Below are 27,281 nucleotides of genomic sequence, written 5' to 3' on the forward strand. Positions count from 1 at the left end.
TTTCTCTTTCAGCAGATGCTCACCCTGTTTAGTTGTGGTGTACAGGTCTTGGTGGGGGTAGATGTTCAGCTCCCTACTGGGTCCTACTGTCACCACCCCAGCAAGAGGGCTGACTCACCCTCACTGCAGATGGGCAGGGTAGGGGTGCAGCAGCCCCTTGACCCCACTGGCATCTTCCCAGTGAAAGTGGAACACTTACTCACATTGCCTGCAAGTGGAGGTAAAGGTTCACCTTCCCATTGGTCTCTACTGATTCTGGGTTGGGGAGAATAGATTGAAGCCTAGTTCTACCTCCAACCACATCATTCTACCTTTTTTATGCCAGGTGGGGATAGAGACTGAGCTCCTTGCTGGGCCCAGCTGGTGTCAGAGAAGGAGGGCAGGGGCAATAGAATGGTGGTTAGTCCTCTTCCACTGCCTCAAGTCTCTCTCCTACTGGGTGAAGGTGTAAGCTCAGATCTCTATAGGACCCCACTGACACTACCCCAATAGGGGAACTGGGATGCCACTTGCTTCTGCCCCATAGGGGATAGAATATCAGTTCTCCATTAGGCCAGAACTACCCCAGCAAGGAAATAAGAGAGCACTATTGGCTTCTATTGGGCAGGGGATAGAGGACTAGCTCCCTCCTGAGTCCCACTGACACCAAAGAGTTGGAGGGAGGGGAGAATGGGAACTGTGTCACCCCTGTTCCCATGGAGTGGAGGTTATAGAAGATCACTTCGTCTTTGGTCCCACTGAAACTACCAGGTGGGGGAGCATTAGGATAGTAGCAGATTTTCCATTAGTAATTTTCTAGGGTAGGGCAATGTATTTATAGCCAAAAAGATTATCTGTTCTGTTAGGCAATCCTTTTCCCAATTCTTTGGCTATGGGAATAGGATTTACTTAGAGCTTCACTGCCATGTCATTGAAGTCCAAACGTCCTTAGACAGTCTGCCTTCTTTCCAATTTTCAGAGTCCTCCTATGGTTGATTGTTGTGTTATGCCCAGGGTGTTCCTAGTTTAGTTGTAAGAGGAAGGAACTGGGAACAATAGAGCTGCTCCATCTTAGCCAGATGCCTCTTCATTCAATTATTCATCAGTGGTTTTTTTGAGCCTTTACTATGTTCAGTCCTATAGCTAGGAAGTGAGGACTCACAATGAACAAGACAGACATCCCCATCCTCACAAAGCTTACATTCAAGTGGAGATAAAGGACAGTTATATAAGGCATTACAGCAAAGTGTAACAAATGCTACAATAAAACCTCTCACACTAACACCATGGAGCAGAACATATGAAACAAAAAGAAAAAGCCACACAACCAGAATAAGTTGAGACTCTTTCAAACCCTACAGATTCATTTCTGAGTAATGGATACAATCATTAGGATCATTATGATTGCTTTTGTGATTTGAGAACACTCTGAAAGGTAAGAGCTGCCTGACTTTACAGCTGCTGATGGTGCCTGGGAGCAGTGGGATTTTCTAGGAACTAAAAAGCTACAACAAATAAACATGATCGCATCTTTTAATAGCCCCAGGCTGAAGCAGAAAAAAAAAATCACTGCAAAGCCCTAATTCCTGAGTCAATAATCTTGGACACCACCAGCTTTTGGTAGAAAGTCAATGGTTCTTCACTGGGAGTAGAGTCTCCATTTTTGGAAAGTTGCCCTTATTTGGAAAAATATTGGACAATCCTGATCCAAGAAAGTTCTGTTCCTTGGCTTCTTTTCACTAACCCAACTTGTTGATATGTTTTAGGCTTCCTAAACCTAGTGATGACGAATAATTCCTACAGCTATTTATAATAAAACATGATTTAAGACCAAACTGATCAAGAAGATTTACACGACCTGACCCCCTGCACTGTGACCCTAATCACATTAAATGTGAATACTAACAAGTACAATTTGGGAGACTAACTGCCATCTGACTTTGAAAGAAAATTAAATAAATATCAATATATGTACTACCTTCTAGCACATACATCTTCAACCAAACAGACACGAGATTTTCAGTGCAATAATTACTAAGATGCAAACTAATAAAGTCTTTCAGTTCTTCTTCAGTGCATCATAATGACCAGCAATATAAAGAATAAAACTTATTAATATGGCTGGTAAAAACTCAAATATCAACTAGGACTAAGACATTGATTGATAGGTCTCATGGCAGGCATTATAGCTCCATTCATTTTCATTCAATTTTCATTCACACATACATGCTTCAGAGACCATGTATTCTTAATCTGTGAGCTAATGAGCCATGCATGGGTCATGTCACCAGCTGGCAAGCCCTTGTGGAGCCTTCATGATGCACTTTGGGCCCAAGACATAAGCTCCTTGTGTGTGTATCAGCCTGTAAGTTAATGAAGTCTGGCTAGTAAGACATGCCTCCCCTGGTGGAGGGTGTTAGTTGAGAGAGGTGGCTGTCATCTCAACAGCATGCAAGTCGTGGGTAGGAAAACCAACCCTATGGTGTTGCATGTGAACCATAATTCAAATGATTATATGAATCCTTTACAATTCCTATAATCCTCTGTGGCACCCTCCCCGAGTCCCCAGTGAGGATTAACATTCCATTTGGTCTCTCATCATATAGTTGCCATGACACAGATGAACTGAATGAATATCAGCTATAATGCCAAAAGGATCTAATTTCATAAAGAAAAGCAGATACTTTCTAACAAAAGAGCAGCCCTGAGCAGACTGTAGAAAGTTACTTAAATCATGTATATTCCACTAGAGTACATCAAACTGACTTCAGCACACTTTGAACTGCCACTTTCTAGAAGTACTCATTCAGTTCATTTTAACAACCAAATTGCTGTGGTCTGCAGTGTCCATCATAATGACTTACTTAGCACACTTCACTGAAGAAACTTCCGAGGGGGCAGATAGCAACATGACGTATATCTCAATTTAACTCGGAAAAAAAGCTACATTTACTATTAACAAGCAATTAGAAGGAAATGAGGAAGTTCTCTTTTGGGACTCATTCCTCAGGAAAAGTCCTTTGCTGTCCTCATTATCGGGCCCTTTCCCCACCTGTCAAAGTGATGGTATAACAGCATGGCACAGGGCATGGGGGCCACCGTCCCATGGGGCAGGAAGCTGAGGGCTGTCCACAGTGTGGCCATGCCCTTCACCTCCTGACACCAGGGGACACAGCCCAGTGAGTGAGCTGAGCCAGCAGGGTCATCTCAGTGGCCAGCAAACCAAGTCCCCCACCCAGTGGTCCCTGGAACGTATTTACTGAGAAAAGGGGCTGTATTACCAGTTCCCCTGTCCCTGGAGAGCTTGTCCTCCTTCTCCTCCCTCTCTAACGTGCTGCTGGAGGATGAGATGCTGGAGGCAGAGCAGTTGTCCTTCTCGTTCACCTCCTCACTCTGCCTCTCTTTCTCACTGAGAGAGGCCCGCTCTTCCAGCTCTTGTTCCAGCGCTTGCTCCACTTCCTTCTCCGCTCCCACGCGGGCTGGCGCTACTTCCGGGCTAGCCTCATCCGTACCCTGCCCCGCCTCCGCCTCCGGTCCAGGCTCAGGATCCCCCGCACTCGCTGGTGGAGACAACAGTGGAGATTATAATCACAACAGGAATTTCTCGGCAATGGCAAGTGAGGTGTGAAAGTAGACATGAGGTGGATTTCTCTCTGCTGCTTGTTGTGGGCAGATTTCTAAAGATGGCCCCCAGGATTCCCATCCCCTGGCCATTCAGCCAAACACTCCTCTAGACGCTGCTGGGAAGGGGTCGGGCACTTAGAGCCGCTTGACTCTAAGATGTGGAGATTATCTCCAGGGGCCCGATACAATCTGGTGAGACTTTTACAAGCACAGTGCGTTCTGGTTGGCCACAAAAAAACAAAGTCAGAGAGATTAGAAGCATGTGGCTTTAAAGATGGAGGAGTGATGTGACGGACATGGAATGTGAGTGGCCTCTAGGAGCTGAGATTAATTCCTGGCCAACATAAAAGAAAGAACAGGGACTTTGGGCTTGTGGGCCCAAGAAACTGACTTCTGCCAACAACCTAAATGAACCTGGAGGTGGATTCTTCCCAGGGCCTCCCAGTGAGAGACAGGCCAGCTACAGCCTTGAGCGAAGCGTCATCATACCCAGGGCTGAGCACCCAGTTATACCCTGCTGGACTTCTGACCTACGGAAACTGTGAGATAATGAATGGGTCCATTTTGAATCACTGTGGTAATTTGTTATGCGCCAGGAGCTGCCCTATGTTTTATCGGTAGCCAAACCAATGAGGACTGTCGCCCTTTGCTTGAATTAGGTTTGCTCATAATTTGATTAGCCCATGATTTTGAAAGTTGTTCAGGAGAATCGCAGACAGCGGACTATTTGTAAACCTATCAAGACTGGAAATTTGATGCTCATAGCAAGGTCAAATGTTCATGCTCCCATGTGTGACTCCTCTACAGAACAGGAAAATGGCATAGTATGGCTTTGCATGGTTTTACTGAGCAGAATTCTCAGCTGTGCACTGTATATGGGTAGCAAAATGATTGAGAATACAGAAAATTCTGAGCGAACTGCCACATGTGAAGGCCAGAGGGAGACAGGTCACTCCTGAGAGAGTGATCCTCAGGCCTGGACAAAACCACATTGCTGGACTCATGGCAGCGTGCCCCAAGAGCGTGTGCTCAAGGCCTAGGCATATGCTACGCAAACACAGAAATTCAGCAGGATCTGCATGGGGCAGGAACTATAGGAGACCTGCCCAGACCCCAGGAGGACAAGCAGATCAGGGTGCTCCCTCTGTGGAGGCAACCTGCTGGCTCAGGTGAGTGGGGATGGCTGGCAATGGAATTGGCAGTAGAGGCCCTCCAGCAGGCCAGGCAGTGCCATTCCTATGGGAGAGGAGAGCTCAGGCCTCACTGGGCAGGGAGCCCAGCTGCCCTCAGCTTCCCAGCCAGAAGTCATTCTGGGCCAGGACTCCCGGGGTCCAGTTCGCCCACTCCTCATCTTCTCTTAGGCTGCCTTCCTCTGAGAAAGAGGGAATTGGGGAAGGCGCAACGTCAGCTTCTCCTTATGTCCTTGGGTAACTTCCAACCACCAAAGGAAGAATGACTCCTCCAGGAGAGTCTCTCCAGTGCCCTTCAGGTAGGAACTGAGTGTAGAGGTCAGAGAGCCTCTCCCTTCCACCTGCCTGTGGCTTCATGACAGGTTGCATATCTTCTAGTCTAATAAAGGAACCTGCTTCCCTGGGAGACAGGAGGAAGGCAGGCCGTGGCAGCAAAGGCCCTCTGCTGTCTACTGGCTGCCCTGGCTGGGTGTCCCCAAGAACTGGTGATATGAGGACAAAGTTTCTAGGCCGAGATGTGCTGCTTGGCAGTAGCAGGAGGAAACTGAAGGACATACAACCGTGAGCCCACATATCTAAGCGTGGTACTGTCCAACACTGTTCCTCAAAAGCAAAGACTGAGCTGAGCACAAGGAAAGAGTGAATACATCCTTGAGAAAAATTCCCCTTGGTATCAGAGGAATTTTTATGGTGATTTCTTCTTCATCTGATAATAAAATATTTAGCAAGGAGCTACAAACACTCCTTCATTTACGAGCAGGGCGGAAGCACCGTGTTACCAATACCACTGTCATCCGTTGGTTGACAGAAGGCATATGTCCTTGCGCACATTTACTGCAGAATAGCCACATCAAAACGAAAATGTGTTTCCAACAGTCTAGCATGTGGCAGGCATTTGAGTTTTAATTGGTGAGCATCTGGCAAACACTGGCTGGGGTGCCTCCATGGGGCTTTATCACTGACAGGGAGATGGGTGCAGTGGGTTGCCATAAGCCTGTGTCTACTCTCCATCCCCAGGACACTAGGCACACGAAGTAGGAAAGACCCATGATTTGGTGGCGGTGTGACTTCAGCCCACGCGCACGCCACCATCATGTTTCCTTCCACGGAAGCAGCAACTCTGGCCCCTGATGAGCAGGGGCAGTCTGGACAGGTGTGGTAACGGACATGCACATGCTAGAGAGCCACGCGTTCTTGTGGCTAAAACACTAAGCAATTTCACCCCCCCCCCCCATACTGGGGCCTCACTTCGTGCAGTCATTTCTGTGTGTGATCCGACCACCAGGTGGTTTCTCTGTGTCATTACTTCTGGGGAGGTAGCCATCTCCAAAAGCGCCTCCTGACCAGAATGCAGACTCAGCATCATGAGGCCTGACTGCAAATCCGTGGCATGTGAGGTTGTCCTAGCGATGGACAAATAATATTCACACACATTTGAGTCAAGCAAAACCAGTGAAGCTAGAGAGCGACGGTGTGAAAGCAAACACATATCGCTGCTCCTTCCTGACAAATCCCTGTCCCACACACGCCAGGCGCCACACTTGTCACTGACAGAACACACATCCCGGCTTTCAGAGGGCTCGCTCCTTGGCTAGGGAAACGGGACATAAAAACCCATCAACGGGGATCACAGTGGTATGTAGCCGGGCACCCAAGAGAAGGCACTGGATAACAAGTGACAGGGGCCCCCTGGAAGGAGCAGCCGGGACCCATGGCAGGGCCCTTCTGCAGCTGCATCAACCAAACACAGGAATGACAAGGGCAAAAGGTCCCCGAGGGCTGAGACCTGACCTTCCTCTCGTGTCCACGAGCCCCCAGCACAGTACTGGACTGACATCTGCTCACAAAGGCTTCGCTGACACCCAGAAAGCTCCTGCAGACTGCACCCCGAGTTCCAGAGCATTTCTGCTCCCCTTTCCCATTCTCTTTCATCAAGACCTCTCTCACCAGCACCCCATCCACACATACACACCCATTCCTTGAGTCACTATGCTCTGCCAGGCTGCCCCACTCTGGGCAGACAGGGAAAAGGTATCATCTACCCTCACGGAGTGCCCAGGAAGCAGGAGGAGCCGTATCCTATGAGTGTCCAGGAGGAGCCCTAAAGAGAGCTAAGGCATTTCTCAACACCTAGGGGTGGAAACTGCTCACAACTTCCCACTATTGCCCATCCTTGTATTAAATGAGCTTTCTCTAGCCTAACAATGGTGTTGGTGGCGAAAGACACAGTGATACATGAGTGACCCAGTGCTTGTCATCATAGGGATTACAGAGGAGCGAAGAGAACCTATGTGCCTGGCCATGGCCTCTGCATGGCAAAGGTGGGGGAACCCTACCACCAATGAACATGGAAATCCCAGCCCCTTGGCTCACCCAGACACAGTTAAACGTATCTATACACGTGACAGTGCGCTAAAAGCAAAAGCATGGTGCCCTGGGGGGCTGGGGGTGGTATGGCAAGGGACTTTGGCAAGGCCTGGGAAGAAACATAAGTTGCTGGGCCAAAAGGACATTTAGGCAGGGTCTCCAAGGAGGAAAATGAGTTAAAAGGGGGAAAAGTGGACACGAGAATGTTCTGGGCAGAGGGAAGAGCAAGTGCAGAGACCGGCATGGGCCGGTCTGGAGGAAGGAAAGCGACCTGGTGCTGGCGCTCTGGCAGGGGCCTTGCAAGGTGGGGTGAGGAGCTGGGATGTCACGCTGAGGGTGGTGATGGCAGCTGTAGGTAGACACAGGCAAATACTTCCCGCTGGGACAGCTGACACATGCCTGGTGCTATGGATGAAGCTCCTCAGTCGTGTGGAGCACATAGTCCAGGAAACAAACCCTGCAGACAGAGACCAAGGAGGAAGAAGCGAATGCCAGACATGGGCTCAACAGACGATGATGAATAAAAACATGGCGCCAATGGGAAGCTATTCCCCACGCCAGAGAGCCACTGGGGGACGTAGCGTGTCAGCATCTGAGGACTGCAACTGAGCACACCTCACATGAACAGTCTACTAAATCTGCACAACCCCTCTGTGGGGAGGCCTCTCATGTTGCCCTCAGAAAGCAAGGCTGGGGAGAAAAGAGTGAAGGCCCAGGCCATGGTGTTTGGCAGGAAGGGGCAGGGTACCCACTCCCGAGCACATGCCTGTAAGGACCCTGAAGCCCTGCCTTTGGTGCAGGGTCAGAAGTGACTGCAATAAACCAAACCTGCAAGTCAGGAGCTGCCAGGGCCCCCCAGCTTTTCCATCACCAGCCATGCCCACCCATCACCTCAGACGGAGGAAGGATGTAAAGATCTGGGGCTGGGCCGAGGAGGAGAGGAGTTGCGAGAAGTTCCTGGGCCAGGGGCCATGTAGTCCTTCTTCCCGCGGCAGGCATGAATATGGAAGTGAAGGGAGGACATGGCAAGAAATGCCTGGCAACATAAAAGGCATCCAAAACCAGGACCCATCTTCCTGGACCACATCCTAAGCGAGCAGACTAATGGGATCCTGGCGTTGCCAGAAAGCGCTTAGCAAAGGCCAGAAAAATGTATTTGGCCAGAACCTGCACTGACCTGATTCAAAGGGCTTTAAATTAAATTTTAAGGTGGGAGTGCAGAGAGGAGAAAAAGGAGAAAAAAATCAAAATTAAACTGCATAAAGGGATATAGGAATGGATAATTTAGGTCATGTGGAAGAAATCATTGAAAGGAAGAGATCCACAGTATATTCAGAAAGAAGTAACAAGGAACCTGGTTGTAACCATCCTGGGAATGGGCCTATAACCCGAGCATGACCACTGAAGGGAATTCTTTATCCAAAGAAAACAGACATTACAGAACAGAGAGACTGGGCATGGGAGCAGGATGGGAACCCATCAACATGAGAACCACAGGGAAAGAGGGAAAACTTCACTGCTTTTGTTGAGAGAATATAAAAGGGTGCCCAGTCAGATGCTGGGACTTCCCTCACACAGATCACAAAGCCGGGAGGGAGCTGAGAGCGAGCAGGCCCTGAGGAATTCAGCCAGGGCAGAGGACGGCTCCTAACAACTAGCTCTCTTTGTCCCTCCAAAAGCCCAGCACCAACTCCTCATCTGGTCCCGGAAACCTCACTAGATGTCAGGCCCAGCGTACTGGGTCCCAAGTGCCTTCTACACCCTGTTGCGTCCCCGGAACCACGTCCACACCACTCTCTGGAGCCCTCACATCGGCAGCATGAAGATTAGTGTCCCCATGTAAGAAGTGAGGACACCTCTCCAGAGAGGTTAAGCAACTTGTCTGGGGCTACACAGTGGGCCGGATGCTCACAGCTGCTCCTCCAGAGCCACCCTCTGCTCTGCTCTGTGCCCCGGGAGGCTGGGAGGGAGGGAGAGAGGGAGGGAGGACAGGCAGGAGTATTTATGCCTCCACCCTCTTCACGTGGGGCCTCAGTTTGGCAGAAGTGGTCAGGCCACCGTTTCTGTCCTGTGCGCTCCCTCCCAAGGCTACAGCTCTCACTGAGTCCCAGGCATGGACCAAGTTCCTCCAGGCCTGGAGGTGGGAGCAGTGTTGATAGTCACCCACTGCTGCTCGTCTCTGGGGACTTCTCCACCCAATGGTCCTACGACCTTCCCCACACCTCTGTGAACTGTCCCTTCACTGGCTGCCCTCAGGCACCCTCTAAGCATGTCCCTCTCCTTCCAGCCTCACCGACAAGCAGAGCTGGGATTTGGACCCCAACGGGACTGACTGAAAACCTCAGGCTATTAATCACGATGGTAAACTGTGAGGTGGGTGACTTATGCTGTAAAGGAGAAGCACATAATCATTCCTGAAGAGACAAACAAACAAATAGAACATGCAGGGTGCACAACCATTCCAGGTCTGCTTTCATCCATGTCCCTGCCAGTTGAGTCCAGAGTGTCCAGTTGGAATCTCCTATCATGCAACTCTTCTTCGAAGAGATAAATTGCTGGTAGACAGATCTGAACTTAGTAAGTCTTTGGGTGGCTTCAGTTGATTTCAGTCTGTGATGGTGTCTCGATGACTCTGCCAGGACTTGGCTTTCTGGCAGGTCTTACGAAACCAAGGGCTGGGCCAGCCAATTCTATAATACTTGCTCCAAGTCATGTACATTCCAGGGACCTCCCCAGTTCAGAGCTAATAACCAACACCATCAACTTTAAACTTGTGGTTTAATCACATAAATGTGAAAAAGGTCCCAAGAGAAAAAGCTCACAACTTTGAAAATTCTTCAGACTTTGCCTTTGGTGTTGGGCCAGTTCATGCTAAGCTGTTCACTCACATTCACTCTAAAGCAGGATTTCTTGGCCTTAATACCATGGATATTTGGGGTTGGAGAATTCTTGGTTGTGGGAGGGCTCTCCTGTGCACTGTAGGGTGTTTAGCAGCATTCCTGGCCTCTACCCACTGGAGGCCAACAGCACCTCCTCCTCAGTTGGGACAACTAAAAATATCTCCAGACACTGCCAAATGTCTCTTGGAGGGAGTGGGGGAGGGGGCAGCAGGGATCATCCTATATTGAGAATCACTACCCTAAGGGAACAGTTTCATTAGGATGGGCTCAAACTCAGCCACTTCAAGCTTTATACAAACAAACAAGAAAAACCCCACTTTATCATGTGCAAAATACTGATCCATCAGTCTAGTGAATTCGTATGTCTTCAAAATTTAGCCCAGTTTTATTCTCAAAATTGAGAACTGTATTTCCTAAACAGGCTCAGCCTAAGCCACCTCTTAAGATGAAAACCCTACATGGCCAAAATTACCTTCGGAAGGCCTTTTGGAAGACGCCATTTTATAGATACCATACCAACCCGCACAGCTCCAACAATCAAGATGTTCATTTAGTTTCAATGGAATGCCGTAAGAAGTACTGGGCTTGTAGTACCACGAAACACAAATCCTTATACTCTAAAATCACATTTGATGCAGCAGGCTGTTCATACTCTAAGAGGCACATGAAAGTCAGGAATGACTCAAGAAAAAAACAGATCTGTGGCCCTCATGTCACGCTCATCACATGGAAACCTACATCTGAGTTGGATGTTGGGCAGGATTACAAGCACTATTCAAATTGTGATTTTTCACTCCCCCACCTTTGCCCCTCAGATTATGCTTCTGATGGAGTTCACTTGATTAAACATGTACAGGATGTAATTCTACTGCATTATCAGACAGGACAGTTTCTAGTTTCAGGTCCAATTATTGCAATATTGGTTAATGGATAGATTCTATTTCACACTATAAACAGAAAATGAAAAAAAAAAATTTAAGATAATTGTATCATGTATCATTACTCTATCCGTATTGTATCATTGCTTTCTCATTATCTTGAACTAGAACCATATGACCCCAAACATCAACCCCTGGATATGAAGACTTCCTTTGAGCTTGTTTAAATTCTTCTAAAATCAGATAGAGAGATCTTGTCTTGGCTCAGGATCAGTTCAAGGTCAGCTCCAATATACATTTGTCTTTCCATGCCCAGTAGGGCTGGTGGAGCTTCTAGGTTAACTACATGCTCATTTTCTCAAAAGAGCAAAAAGGAAGACAAGCCTTTCCTCAAGGATGAAGACAGTGTCTAATTCCAAACCGGCAATGCATTTCAAGAGCACCTCTAGCTCTTGTCATAGCCCCAGACAGAACATCAATGACATCAAAACAAAATGGCTATTTTGGAAAGTATACACTAGCATTAAAATGGATAGCCCTGAGTAATAACAGCTAGCAAATAAATTGATTGAACTTGAGTTTTTTGGTTAATTCATTAATTCACTCTTTCAGGCTTAGCAGGAGGTAGTTACTTTTAATTAGATGTTCTAATGTAATTAGCAGCAACACTCACTCTGTCAATATTTATTGATACCTCTGATGTGCCAGGCACTGTGCTAGGCATGAGGAAATCAGATGTGAAAAATATCTTCCCCAAAATATTTTTCAGGATAAAGTGGTCTAGCCAAGAGAAATATGGACTCAAAACAACTATTATCTAAAGAAAATGTTAGCTCTTCCTGCCAGTAAGTCTGACCATGCCTAAGCAGAACCAGCTGGCCTACAATTGGGGTACAACTAGAAATCTCACTTTTAAGCTCTCACCCCAAACAGTTGACCCTTCTTCACTTATATTTAGTCACCCATCCACTTAGTCAACAACTTAGTTTATCTGAACTTGTTGGCAAATTTCATAAAAAAAATGGAGAAAGACCCACTTAAAATAAGGGGTATTTTAATAGGTGGTTCAATAAATAATGATCAATTTATCAAGAGTCATCCTCTGAATTTTCTTCCTCCTTTAGGGTTAGATCCTCAGAAGGACATGGCCCACGTATGTTAATTCTCTGCAAAAGTTCCCTTTCTACATTAACCCACCATCCTTCCTTCAGTCTTTATAGAGTAGACGAGATTTTCAAATATGTGTCCTCCATCATGACCCATGTAGTAAATTTCTGGATATAGGGGAAACAGCTGTCTCTACAGAATTTATTTTATTTTTTCATGCTATTTGTTCATTCACTAGCTCATAAAACATTTACCGAATGTCTATTCTGCTCCAAGCATTGGGAGATAACAAAGGTGAGTGCAGGCATGGGCTCTCCTCTGGGGAACACACAGATGAAGAGGGGGGACCATTTATTGCAAATACAGTGAGATAAGCCCTGTATCCCTGGTATGCACAAGATGTAAGGCAAATATGTAAGATGAATCCAAGTAGGCTTTAGAAAAGATGCTTCAACTAGATGGCTAAGAGCCCAGTGGGCACCAAGAGGAAGAGGGCTCTCAAGCACAGAAGCACAGAAACATACATAGCACCTTTCAGGTAGTGACCGTGGTTTGGTGCTGATTGAAAGTAACAGGTAGGGGTGGTTGTGGAGGTAAAAGACTGGTAGTAGGGACTGGAGAACCAAAGTCTTGAATGCCATGTAAGGTCTTGTCTTTATGCCATAGATAATGGAGAGCCACTAGAGCTGTTTAAAAACAGATATGATTTTTTTTTTTTTGGCTGGGTTGCTAATAAGAACCTGGAAGATAGGAGATCTATTAGAAGTTACTGAAATGGTCTGGATGAGAGATGGTTAAGAGCAGAAGTAAGGCATTGGCAACGGGGAGACAGGAAAGAGGGCTGAGCTCAGAGAAAGAAGCACATGAACACTTGGTGATTGCATGTAGATGTGAGCATTGAGGGAGGAGTAAAAAATTATATGCATGCTTCCAGCTTAAATGACTAGGCCAAAAGAGATGGTCTAAACCAGATGAGGATTGGAAGGTATGAACAGGTTTGGGGGGTAAGGAGTTTACGGGTGAGAGATGGGTGAATCTCCCCCATCTGAATGCCCCTGATGGGCACCTGTTGAGTGTGACATGTCTGTGGAGCATTCAGATGCTGATGTCTAAGGAGGTTGGATACATGTGTCCTGAGCTCAAGAAGGCCAAGGCTGCAGATGCAGACCTAGAAGTTTTCATCATATGGTAGGTAGTTAACAATCACAGGTGGGGATGTGAGAAAACAGCCAGAAGTTAGGTATAAAAACAGAGGGTTGCTGGGAGAGGTCCCTTGGAAAAACCCAATACTTAGGAGGCAGGCAGGCAGAAGAGTCAGTAAGAAGACAAACAGAATGACGAGAAAGACTGAGATAAATGATGACAAAACAGTGATGAGAAATGCAGAAGATATGAAAGCCAAATAACATGCTGAGTCTGGAAATTATCTAGAGGATACATAAGGAAGGACCAAGAACTGCTTGATCTAGAGAGTCAACAAACATCTACTGGAACTTCCAAATGTATCTGGTGGAAGCAGGTTTCTAAGAGGATGTTCCAGCTTCAGAAGGCTCTAAAGATTCGTGCCATGTTCAGAGGCAGATAAGATGCATTGCAGGGTCACTGACGCCAGGAGTTCTCTTGGAAAAGCATACTTTAGGGACAGGAAAGCTAACGTGTGATTATTCTGTCACAGTGCAAATAGTCTATCATTTTGCACAAATGCCTTATCAGGGTGGGTGAGGGAAAGGCAGGGGTGGTAGAGTGGGGGCAGGGGTGCTGGAGGGAAAAGTGGAGTGGCAGAGTGGTGATCGAGGTCCTGACCACAGGTAAGAATGCTACAAGGAACCAGGTAGTTATTCGTCTTTGTTATCTCTCAGTTCTTAGTCAACGACTCTGGAAATTCAAAGTTACCACACTGACTGAAGAATGCCCAGTGTTCCTATCTGTGGAGGCCTACTGAATGTCCCTGGGATCTTTTACCCAAGGCTCCCACCTGGGATGAAAGGCACTGATGTCTTTCCAGATTCCCTGTTAGCACCTCCAGATGCAGACAAGCTCATTCACCCCCAGTGCCTCCTCCAGACTGGGTTTTGCAACTCCTGATCTGCTTTCCTTTTGTCAAATAAGAACAAACAAGCTAATTCCTGTTCTAAAGTTGAATATTTTGTTTCTGTTAAACAGATTTTAAGATGCAAATTTGTAAATGTTGGTTAAAAACCATTATAATCCAATGCTTGGAAACAATTCTCCACGGGTCTCTTGTGTTTCTGCAGTCTTACGAGCAGAGGCACTGACAGTCTTAGTTCTGGGATGTCTTTCTAAGGATGTGTGCATAGCAAATGGCCTTGAAGACACAGATGGTGTCTCCCCTGAAGCAAAGGACTGGTTGGTTTATAGCTCACTGTGATAAAGATAATGTGTCCCTCTGGGACAAAGGGAAGACATGTTTACTGCCCACTATAAAAGATGTGGGGTCCCTAAGTTCAAGGTTCCTCTCTGTGTAGGCAGCCATCACTTGGGCCTATTCACATCAACTTGCAGGAACTGGGGCTTGGAGAAATGGCACAAATGCTGATACTCTGGCTACTACTATTGCTATGAGTAATGAAGTCCATTGTCTCTGACCCTGCAGTTTCATTTCTTGTGCCCCCATCCACAAAATTGTGGCAAACTAACTTATTAACTTACAAGTCGGTGAAGTCTTAGACCCTTCAGTTTTTGATAGCTAATTACTACCTATGAAATGATCATGTTGATCACATAATACCATTCTTTAACAACTTTTCCAATGCCATTCCATGCCTTGTCTTCACTTAAGCATACTTAAGTAAGACTCATACTTGATCTACTTTGAAAGAATTCAAGACTGTTTTACAATATGGTGCACAAAAACAGGCCGCAGGCAACTGTCATTTTCTATAGGAGGGGCAAAAGGGAAAGTTTTGCCCTTTTCCATTTTTAGAGACAGAACAAGCAAGGCAGGAAAACCCAATGATTTGCAAAGTCTCATAAAGCAGTTCCACAGTAGGTGTTGCAGGCAGTGCCTTGGCCTTGGGTAGAGTTTCTGAGGGATTTTGTCTAACTGACCAAATGGCATCAAGTTGTAGCAGTCAGGTGAGGTGTGAGGAGGTGGGGCCACCCTGAGTGATAGAACCACAAGGAATCTAGTTTCCTGCCAATTCATGAAATACTGGACTGGAGGTGTCCAAAAGCTTTATGCCAGGGAACCAGCATGCATTAGGCTGATGCCTGATGATAGTCCATTGTTACTGGGCCAATTGGAAATAGGATACCAGATGTTTCTGATTTCTGCCACGTGGATTGGGTAACTTAGGAGAGTGTCTACACCTGAAGGAGACTCAAGACATGTCACACAAGGTGACAAAGGTGCTCAATGACTGGTAACAATGACAACAGCTGTGATGATGAACGATGCCTACGTGAAAAATGATTATTCATTTAAGCCAATGGAACATTTCAGGATATAGCTATAGGTCTATATTTTATTTCCAGGTGAGAGGATAAGGAAGTTAGAGGAAGAGTCCTATTTACCAACACTTTAAAAGCTTGGATCTGTGAGAGAAAATATCAGTACAGCTTGTGAGTAATTTCTATAAATGCCTCCAGGTGAATGCTGGTGAGTAGGCCATGGCCATATAGGTTATATTTTATATCTCTAAGGCCCAACAATAAGACATTTGGAAATATCTAGGAATCCAGGTACGGGAAGAAAAAAAAAATCACCATTGAACATATTTTTCCCCAACATAAAATTAATATGGTGTGGTAAGGTTTTCAAATGCATCTCTAAAGTATTATTTCTGTGTGCAATGTAGAGAGCACCGAGCTAAAAGAAAGGAAAATAATCTAGCCACGATGTATGCTTTCATGGCTACATTAGTGGGTAAAAGCCACTTGTGAATTCATTCACGGGAAAGGTAATTTCTCTCCACTTAGCCTCGGGCTGGATGCAGGTGTATCAGCCAGGGAACAAGAAAGCCACCCAGCGCTAGCCTCCAGGAAAGGTGGTTTTAAACAGGGCCACCCGGCAGGGACCAACCTCAACACCTGGTTTTGAGATGCATGGTTTCTCCATTTTCTTTCCATGAAATAGGTTATGTAGATCTGACACCCACTAGGATAATAGCTTACTTGGCTAAAATGATCTCACTTGTGGGTACACAGATTATTTTTACTCCTCAGTAACTTCCTCAAGAGTCATAGCAAAGAATTCTCTCCCAATAAGAATACTGAACCTTTTTCTCTAATCAGTGAGAATAATTTATTTCCAGAGACACCTGTAAGTTTCGTAAAATAATAGAAAGTAAACTTACTAGATATTCTGATCTATACTACCAGGGCTCAGTGAAAATAAGGAAAGGCTAATTAAAGCCATGAAGAGAGAGGCCCTTTGTGTTTACCTAAATTGGGGGCTGATTGTCTCCATTAATTGCAGCACGTTGCAAGTGAGAACACATGTATGTGTTTGCTCCTCACTCGGGCCTGGTAGTTTCACACAGAGGAAAAATATTCAGACCATCACCACGAAGTCTAGGCAGTACTGGGACACACATCTGCTATGAGCCACAAGAGGGCCAGATGGAAAAATAATTCAAGCACACAGACTTGATGGTGGGGGTAGTGGCTTAAGTTATACAAAAGTTATAGCAGATTTAGCTGGGAAGTTTTTTGGCTGAAAGATCTCACTAGATGGCACATAATGCTATTGGTATTTTAACATTTACCCTGCCTTCTTTCTAAATGTATTTAAGAGAAAAGGTAAAGAAGTGTTTAATGTTTTCCTATCTTCTGCGATTAAAGGTTCTCCAGAATCTTTAATAAAAAAAAACCCATAATGTGACCTTTAATCCCAAGATATATATAATTCAGTCACAAATATCTGTTTTTCCTTTTCTTTGCAAACATAACTCTGAAACGTAGGCTGCAGTGTATGCAGATATTGCGGAAGGGGTCGAAGGAAAGGGGTGGTGTGGCATGAATGGGAACATCGCCACAAATACTGGGGTACCATGACGTCCTGATAAATGCCTGAGCTGAGCATGAAAAGATGGCTTCTACCCCCCAGGATGGTGCCAACAAGATCCGCAAATGGTGCCCCTTCCCATTTATTTGAGTCTCAGTAATATATGGATAATCGCATCTCCCCTCAGCTTCCTCAGATGCCCGAGAAGGTGTTAAACAGTAGCATTTGGGAGGGAGGGACAGAGCACTACCCAAGTGTGAAGATGATCATATGATTCCACAAGCAGAGAGAATGAAAAAGTGAGTCAACCTGGGCATGTTTGGACCACATAGTGCCAGGTGTTTGGAGCAGGACAAACATCTGGATGTGTGATTTGATTTTTTTATTCTTCCCCCAGATGTTGGGATATTGTAAATGTTAGGGGTAAGCAAAAAATTACTTTGAGCCTTTAAAAATGGGACCTGGTAAAAAGAAAAGACTATGAATTGGAGGCTAGTAGAATGCTTCAGAGAACAATAGCAAGCTAGGCTGAGAAGAACCTTGCTGCCAGTCCAACTTTGTGTTTCTGCCATAAGGGCAAAGGTCTCCAAATCAGAAGGAAGTCTTAGCACTTTTCTGAGACAATCCTCTCGTAGCATTTCTTCTTATACACTTATAATTGCCAATTGTGGAATTCAGTGATGTTTGAGGACAGACTTTAGATTACTTTGCTGGTTCTGACTGATGGAGATAATTACTTAATGTATGACGGACAGCTTTCCCAGGTTCCACAAGAATCACTGCTTTGTTTTTTTGGACAAAGCAAACATCATACAACGCTATTTCATTAATTTGTAATTATGTCTCATTTCAAGCCCAGTATTCCTATTTCATATGCGTGTGGTGTGATTTCAGTCAAACATTCTCCCAGTCTGAGTCCCTTCTCTGGAGAGGAAAATGACATCTACTATTAATCTTTCTGAAAGCATACTGAAATAACTTTATTTTCCCCCAATGCATATTGCAGGTACCCTAGATAAGTATTTTCTATGTTCTTCCTAAGTTTAAAATATTCTGCCTTTTGGGGCACCTGGGTGGCTCAGTTGATTAAGCATCTGCCTTCACCTCAGGTCATGATCGCAGGGTCCTGGGATTGAGTCCCACATCAGGCTCCGTGCTCAGTATTGGGCTTCCTGCTCAGTGGGGAGTCTGCTTCTCCCTCCCCCTCTGCTTGTGCTCTCTCTCTCTCTCTCTCTCAGTTGCTCTTTCTCAAATAAATAAAATCTTTAAAAAAACATATTCTGCCTCTTTAATTGGTTAGAACAGCCTCAACTTTGACCATCACTGGGCAAAATACTCAAGGAACTGCCTTTTCGTCACAAACATCAAGAAGACTAAAAGTTTTGAGGACAAACAATTTTTATAGATACTGACAATTCTCTCTCAGCTTGGGGCCGCTCTGTATTTCCCAGTTTAGACAACCATTCTGTAAACTGGCGAGGGTACAACTTTTAGAGTTAAAAGTCCCAAGATTAAGTGTTGAACCACAACTTTGCAGGGGAATGTTTTTCATATCGCCTCTGGCAATACCACAATTCAGATAGAGCAGGGATACCAGGCAGGGTCTGGAAAGCACAGAGCTGTCCTAGAACAGGCTGTTTTCCTGATTCTTCGAGTCTCAGGGTTTTCAGACCAACATTACTCATCTATGACCGAGCCATCTGCCCAGGACAATCTTCCACAGCTCAGGGACCAGCAGGAACTGGATGTGATAGAAAGCTGCAGGGAAGCCAGCCGGCTCCTGCAGAATGAGCCCCGAGGCTTGGAGAGCCAGCGAAGACTTGGACAGACAAGACTGTTGCGTTACACCCAGTTCTGCTGAGTTCATGCAGTCCTGCCTTATTTGACGCCATATTTAGTCAGCCCTCTGAGAGTTAAAAGTTGAGCTTCTCTGTTGCCTTCCGTTGGCTAAGCCTCGGTCAGGCTGCAAGCCATAACACCCGGTCACACTGAACAGTGCTAGCTACAGGCTCGTCAGCACGCAGTGTAGATGGCAGTGCCCAAGACCCATCCTCTCTGTTAATGTGAGAGAAAACGGACCCAACCGTCCTCAGAGCAATTAGGAAAACAGCTGATGCTCTCAGGCTGCAGTGCACAACATGGTTTTTCTCCAAATAAAGCTAAGATGACAGACAATTTCTCCAGGGAGAGCCTGTCTGCACACAAGCGTCTACACCCCCACCACACGCGCCAGTGATCGCTACTATCTTCCCTTTCTCCTGCTTCAGTGTTTAACTTCTATTTCCACTAAGTCTGCATTTTTCCTTGCTTGCTTTAATTTTATTCTCCATCGGTTTAATTGGAAACAGACCCATAATTCTTAAGGTCAGAACATTCTAAAGTGGTCGCTTTACTGGGCAGAGCCAATAAATAAATAATATCCAAATTATGGGGTACTAAGTTAATTCCCTGTGATTTAGGAAGAAATGGCCAAGTAAGCCTTATTTTCAATATTCTCCCTTCTCAATGACCATGCACTGACAATCTTCACACATAATATTGCTTTAGTAGAAGTGGCTCTGAAGGCAGCTGGTTTATTAGTGTGGTGCAATTGCCCTGAGTTTATCCTTAGTTACTACTCAGTACCACTTTGCACATAGCACTGGTCCCTACTGCCCAGAAGCCTAACACGAATTACCCCATCAGAGTTCCCTCTACCCTCCCAGCACTCACCTTGGGGATGCTGAGCTGCTTCCGGAGAGGAGGCGGCTCCCAGGAGAGCCTCTTGTGAGTCTAGAGACGGAGGGCTCCTGCGCAGAGAGGTGGGGGAGGCAGGGGCTGCCGGGGAGGTCAGGTCCAAGGAGAGTTCACCTCTGCCCCGGCTCACACTCCGGCTTCTCAGTTCCTTCTCGTGCGCCTCGGCTGCCAACTGTTCCAAGTATTTGTATCTGAAAGTTAAATTCCAAAGGGTTTCCGTAAAAACAAAGAGGAGCCCGTGGCTGATGCTTGTTTATGGCTGAAACACCTGCAGAGTGAGCTGGTCTCCTGATGCACAGAGCACAGCACAGGGCTGGCTGGAGGGCCAGTCTGCCAAAACCAGCCAGCAAAGCCAAGATGCTAATGATTAAAAACCCTGCATCATTCATAACCAAACAAATTGGGAGAAATGGCAACATCACACAGTCTCCAGATACTGGATCACTGCTGCAGAATCCGATTTTGCCCTTTTAGGAAACATGTGTACAAATAAGCAAAACAGCAATTATGCCCACTACAGAGCCCCAGCAATGACAGCTGAAAACCACACGCACTCAGAGCTTGCAGCTGTGAGATGGGAGGGTGGCTTGGTGCGGCGGAGAGCAACAGTGCCCCCAAAATACCAAAAGGGGTTGTTGGACGAAGCCCTCCCTGAATTTCTGAACCTGCTTCAATGCTAACAGCAATGCGACTGGAATTCACTTTGTTCTCTCAGTGTCGACCATGGAAACTTTTTTATATTCTAAAATATTTCTGAGTAGGACTCAGCCATCCAATAGCTTGGACCTGACGTCACATATAGTTTATTCATCAAAGTCAGTTTAAAAGAACAAAGATACATCTGTTTTGCATTTCAGGCAGGCAGAACCCACTAACTGTTTATTAAGACCAGCTACCAATCATATTCCTCATAGTGCGCTTTATAGATCAGACCAAAATAACTTTGAAATATGTGCCTCTTCCAGATGTCTGCTAATTTTACCCACCATTATTTGTTCAGAAATAAATTTCTGAATTCAGCTGGAGCAGGTTTCTATCTCACCAACCACTAAACTTTGAAACAGGTTATTCAAGACCCTCACTCACATCCATCCAGACTCACTGCTTCAGTTCCTCCCAATGGGCAAGCCCCCCAACTCTAGCCCCCTGGAGCCCCCACCAGACGCTGCACACGGCATTCCAAATTCACTCGCATAAGAAAGGCAGAGCGCATATATAAAACCTTTAAAAAGAATGCATTGAAAAAGCATGCATTTCTTTATGCATCCGTAAGGTGGGTGTGGCTCCCCCATGTCTGTCTGTCCGTGGTCCTCACCCCTTCGCCCTGCCAGGCCAAAGACAATCTGCCCCACAGGCCAGGCTCACACTCGTATCTCCCTCAGCGAGGCCTGCCTTGACCACCACAGCTGGAAGTGATCTTGGCCTTGCCTCTGAACTCATGTCGGATATGTAGTCCATTCAACTCAGATGGCATTTTACATTTACTGCCTGGCATATTTAGTCATCTTTTCACATGTGTGTGTCTGTTCTCAACAAGCAGATAATAGGATTTCTGAGAACAGAAGATTAGCATCCTTTGTTCTTTCCCTCGGCGCCTTGCAATTGCCAGGCCGAGGGGAAGCAGGCAAGGCGTGCGGCGAGGAGCCTTCGAGGCAGCACCCCACCTGCAGAGGTCTCCCTGTAGCACCTGGAGGCCCGGGGTGGCAAATGCAACCATCTCCCTTGCTGATAAAGGCACGTGATGGGTCTGCACACACAAACGTCTGGGGCATTGTCTGGAGAGTAGCTGCCTCACAGTGACAGGGTGAGGGAACTCTGCCCCGACAGAAAGCTTTAGAAACTCTGGACTTTCCTCGCCAACAATGTCACCTCTCAAAAGGTAGGAGAGGGAACAAAAGGAAGCTATTTCTGAACTTAACTTGGACCAGCAAGGAAAACCACCTGGCTGCGGAATCTTGGAAGAAAGTGACCTTGAGGGCAAGAGTCAGAGCCCCAAGAGGAGGCAGGTTCTAAATGAGGTGGTGGCACCCTCAGGCCAGCAATGCTGAGAGCCCAGGAGGGGTGTGGGAGGTATCCCCACGCTGAGTCCAAGCCTTCTGCCACAGGAGAAAGGGGCGGCCGAGAAATGGAGTGCAGACAAGGAGACCTACAAAGGTCCAAGGCTTCAGGCCAGAGGACAAGCCATTCATGACCTTCATTTCAGGTGGCCCAGTCCTGGATCTGGCCTCTCCACACCCCTGCGGGCAGCCAGACTAGCAGGGATGTGGGGTTCACCCCACTTCCCAGGGGATGCCAGGGGTTGTTCATCCAGAGTCTGGATAGATACGACTCAAAGGTTTCCTGCACACCCTCTGCCTCATAGATGTCATCCACAGAGGATCCAGAGGACATGGGAAGAGTCAAGGATTTAATGTGAATTCTTCTGAGGCTTATCTGGTAGACAAAAATGGCAGGGCCTGGGGGCTTGTTTGATGGGTATCAAGTTTCAGTTTTACAAGATGAAAGGAGTTCTGGAGATGGTCACACAACAATGTGACCATACCTACCAATACTGAATTGTACGCTTAAAATGGTTAAAATGGTAAATTTGACGTTATGTGTATTTTGCCACAATCAAGACTTTTATTTTTATTTTTTTTGAGAGAGTGCGCACATGTGCGTGCAAGTGGGGGCGGGGGGGTGCACAGAGGGAGAGGGAGAGAGAGAGAATCTTAAGCAGGCTCCACGCCCAACATGGACCCTCACGACCCTGAGATCATGACCTGAGCCGAAACCAAGAGTCGGATGCTTAACGGACTGAGCCACCCAGGTGCCCCTCCCCACAATTAAAGACATTTAAAAAATGGCAGGGACGGGGTGGGGGCACCGAGGTCAAGAGTGACTAAATCAGGGGCACCTGGGTGGCTCAGTCCTTAAACATCTGCCTTCGGCTCAGGTCATGTTCCCAGGGTCCTGGGATCGAGCCCCGCATTGGGCTCCCTGCTCCGCAGGAAGCCTGCTTCTCCCTCTCCCACTCCCCCTGCTGTGTTCCCTCTCTCACTGTTTCTCGGTCAAATAAACAAAAAGTGACTAAATCTTTGTGGAAGAGCAGGGTCAGTGTCCATGTGCAATGGGCCAGAGTGCCTGGGAAGGGCTAAGCCACCTGGGGTTAACTGCCGTATAGCTTCGCAACCTCCCCTGGCCCATGTCGACCCCTGGCAGCCCCTGCAGAAGCAGCTCGCCCTAGGTGACCACCTTCCCTTACAGACACACTGAGCGCCCTGAGAGGCCCAACAGTACCTGATCCCAGGAGCCCAGCAGCCCCTGAGAGGACGATCGTATGTCCCTATGGTTTTACCCGATAGACTCTCTTGAAGTTTCCTGTGTGCAAAGCCCTGGGTTTTCCATCCATAGACCACAGCCTCAAGGAGAGACTTTTCACCTTTACCACTTTCATCTAAACATCTCTGCCTGTATCTTTTATTCATTCATCTTTTCATTATTTATTGAACATTTGTTGAGTGCCTGTCATGTGCTAAGAGCTGCCGTAGGTACTAGAGATTTCATAATAAACAAGAAAACCCCCACCCTCGTGGAGCTCACAGTTCAGTGGGAAAGACAGGCAAACAAACCTTAGGAATGAATTCACACATCCGCCAAGGTCATGGGCTGCAGGGGCTGGTAGACAGTCGAGGGAACATATATAGGGCCCTATAGAAACTGCTTGACTTGAAATTAACCCAAACCCACTTACTGATGACTTTTCCTGCCACTCTCCTACTTATGAACTCTCCCTTACATTAAACCGAAATCTGGCTCCTTCTAAGTTCTACTCTGTCCTCAGACCTGCTAAGCAATGCTCAGAATCCTCGCTTAATGCTTCACTCATCACTTTTATGCATCATTTCTCTAATCCTAGCCCAGTCCTGACCTTCCCCTTGCACTCTGTTCCCATAACCCCCACTTGTCATAGGCATTTCCTATGCCATCCTCCTTAGACAAATCCCTGCCCCAACCTCACCCCAACATATGCTCAGCCTGGATCTCGTTCTTTCTTACTCCCTTAAAAAGATTATTTGTGACTGTCACTTAATCATGATCAGATAAAGTCTTTCTCCTAATACTTAAAAAAAAAATCAGAAGTAGCACCTGAACAGAATCTTACTCTGGGTCTGCACCATTGTCAATAAAATAGTTTGCCTGAGATTATGGAATAATAGAAAATAAATCAAAATAAAATCAAATGTGCCTGGATAGCTATTACACCTCAAAATAGCAAAACCACATTCACCTTGTTATACTATAAACCTCAGAAAACCCTCTGCTGTGACTCTGGCCATGTTAGTCTCTGAGTCATTGCATTTAGAGTAAGAGACATGGGACCCAACAAACACACCTGGCTCTACCAAGAGTTACTAGGGGCTCCTGGGTGTCACAGTTGGTTAAATATCTAACTCTTGGTTTCAGTAGTGACCTCAGGGTCATGAGACTGAGCCCCCTGTAGGGCTTTGCACTCAGTGGGGATTCTGCTTAAGTTTTTCTCTCCCTTTCCCTCTGCCCTTCCCCCTTCTCTCTCAAATAAATAAATGTTTAAAAAAAAAAAAAAACTTTCTACATGGAGTCCTCTTCCTTATTTCTGAATCTCCTTCCACCTCTGATCTCCAGTTTCCCCATCCATTTCTGAATCCCATTATACTTGGAAATTTTATCTTTTCCTGGTCTACCAGAAAACCCCTACAGCTTTCCAAACAGGGACAAAAGTTTATATCCCTCTTGCCCTTCTTCACCAGGTAACTCAAGAAGCAAACTAACCAAGAGAAGTGACTGGTCCAAACCAAAGGGAAATTCTTGGCTGCTTCCATAACCCTCCATGTAAGCAGAGATGGGGCCCACATGAGGCCATGGAGAGCTCACTCCTGCACCAGCGAAGAAGGCCCAAGCAGATGGGTGGCACGGGGCAAGGACTGATGTCAGAGCAAGAGGAGCCGGGAGATGAGTGGCAAACACCCCTCTGTACAGGTTTTCCAGGCATAAGTGATGCTGTACTTTGCTATCCAGAAAGAAGGAGCCTTCAATCGTTTGGGAAAATTCTGAGGTCTGAACCAGTACAGGCCTTGAGATCTCCCCAGAAGCTTTCAAGCCTTGCTTGTGCAGATATAACCTGACAGTCAAGTTGTCAAAAGCTCAAAAAAAACGCAGAATCTGGAGGGAAAGCTAAAAAATAAAATAAAATTTGGTTTCTTAAGCCTGGGCATAAAGTTGACAGCATTTTTAGTAAAAGTCTATGTCCTCCAATGTCAAAAATGGGTATGAATTAGAAAAATAGAATTTTCTTGTTTCTTTTGCTCTAAATTTGCTGGCCACAACTGGTTACTATGATGGCAATAATCTAATAAAACACTGGAATTAAAGCAATGCCATAGTTTTGTTTATGTCTGACCTAAGCATCTAATTGTTTAATTGGTCACAGGCAGACTCCACTCTTCCCTGCCCTCAGACTGTCTTGAACTATTTAGCTGAAGGTGTCTAAGAAAATTCAGCAAAATTCCACTTATTGGCATAGTTCACAGATAGTGAGGTTCCCAACTGGCTCTAGTATGAAATCAGCCTTTTCATTGCTCCATGTACTATTGCCATCTGGTGGTAGAGGGAATTGCTACAGGGTCAAAACTTGTCCTTTGCTGGTTTACTCCTAAAACACTTTCTTTTGCTTATCTTAGTTTATCAGACATTGAATACATTCACTTTGGATATTTTAGTAGGATTCAAAGCATGGTACCATTGAAAAAACAAAAGAGTTTAGAGCTTAATATTTTAAATAAGGCTGTGGGTTCATTTGCTCATTTATTCCATATATCCTTCCTAAGTACCTGCTATGTGCCAAGCACTGTGGAGGGCATTGGGACAACAAGGAAAATGAGACATGGTTCCTGCCATCTAGGAACTGAGAATAGTTCAGTAGGGAGACAGGCAAGTGGTCAGACATATCCTGCAAGAGTCTCAGGAATGTTTGGCACCTCAGTCAGCGCCTGGAATAGTATGCACATTCAAATATTTGTTAAAGGAATGCTGAATGAGTGACCTGGGAACACACAGTAGGGACACCTACTCCAAGCTCAGTGGTGGTGGCGCAGGGTATTTAAAATATGTACCATATGTCAATATGCTAAACTAATGTGCTCACGTGGAGAGGAGTCTGGAGGAACAGACATATATTTCACACTATGATGGCACCCATACAAAATCTGTACTTTCTTGGAAAATTTAGGTAACTAAGACACTCTATACCACAACATACCAGTTACCCAAAGTCTTAGATGTCTTAAGTGAGGCTGTTTATTTTAATTAACACAGTCTCCTTAGCATGCTTGGTTAGGAATGCAAAGTCAAGTGACATTTGGTTATAATGGGAAAGAAGAAATATACAAACCTTTCTTCTCTTGCTTGTCTTTGCTCCTCTCTTTTGTCTAAATACTCTCGGCTAATGGAAATATGCAGGAGAAACAAAATAGGGAAAGAAAATAACAGAATTAGATGCTCATGAAGTTGCCAAGAAATTACTGACAGTGTATCATGAAAGACTTTATTGCCTCAGAAGTGGAAAGTGGTTGTGTTGGATTTTTAAAAAAACAACAAATACAAAGGCTACATTTTAAAAGTACTAAATATAACGGATTTCCTATAAAATCACAGGGATGAGAACATGGGAGACTACAATTAAAGAAAGAAGAATTTAGGTATATGGGGGAGAGGGGAGAAGAAAAAACTTTTTAAAATGTCAAACAATACACAAGTAACATATGGCAACTGCAAGCAAACAACAGCTTTCAGAGACTATTAACATCTAATCAAATTCTGGTAGGCTCCACAACTTTGATCTCAAGAATTAAATATGGGTGTGTCCAGGCATCTTGGCCATTTTGTGTGGCACTCTACAGTTTGGACATTCATCCCACAGTGCAGGATTCTTTCTCTTCACCCTTCACATTCCCAGTTTCTATGCAGGGATCATGGGAAGCTCTTACTTTGTACATTTTCTTGTTTGCACTCACAAAATGCCAAACTTCGTCCAATTTTAATGTTTGTTGTTCTGCTCTGGCTGATGAGATTCCAGCTTGAATCTAAGTTTAAGACTTAAGACCAGGGGCGCCTGGGTGGCTCCGTTGTTAAGCATCTGCCTTTGGCTCAGGTCGTGATCACAGGGTCCTGGGATCGAGCCCCGCATCGGGCTCCCTGCTCAGCCAGGAGCCTGCTTCTCCCTCTCCCACTCCCCCTGCTTGTGTTCCCTCTCTCATTGTCTCTCTCTCTCTGTGTGTCAAATAAATAAATAAGAATTAAAAAAAAAAAAAGACTTAAGATCAGCCACTTCTCAGTGGACCACTTATTTTCTTGAAAAATTATGACTTCATGGTTTTCTACACCAGATCTCACAATGTAGTTAAGTATTCTACCCCTCCATGCACTGTTAACAGGATATGAAGGGACAGTAAGTCAGAGCAATTAAAGCAGGAGAAGGAGAAAACTCAGCAAAGACCCAGATTTGTTATCATTTATA

General features: G+C 45.8%; 1 protein-coding gene across 7 annotated transcripts in view; it reads right to left on the reverse strand.

Annotated features, from left to right (window-relative positions):
- The window catches only part of FHOD3 (formin homology 2 domain containing 3), a 456,888-nt gene that overhangs the window by 62,080 nt on the left and 367,527 nt on the right, over positions 1 to 27,281 (reverse strand). For all 7 annotated transcript variants that reach the window (XM_045886817.3, XM_045886815.3, XM_054510321.2 and 4 more), the window contains 3 exons: positions 26,157 to 26,207; positions 19,724 to 19,938; positions 3,261 to 3,539 (listed from right to left, as the gene is read on the reverse strand). In XM_045886817.3, the coding sequence (XP_045742773.1) occupies positions 3,261 to 3,539; positions 19,724 to 19,938; positions 26,157 to 26,207 (545 nt within the window). The remainder of the gene's footprint in view (positions 1 to 3,260; positions 3,540 to 19,723; positions 19,939 to 26,156; positions 26,208 to 27,281) is intronic.

The sequence above is a fragment of the Mirounga angustirostris genome, unplaced genomic scaffold (assembly GCF_029215605.1).
Source record: "Mirounga angustirostris isolate CCGP_5_RB_7025 unplaced genomic scaffold, mMirAng1.0.hap1 SCAF_14, whole genome shotgun sequence".
Lineage (NCBI taxonomy): Eukaryota > Metazoa > Chordata > Mammalia > Carnivora > Phocidae > Mirounga > Mirounga angustirostris.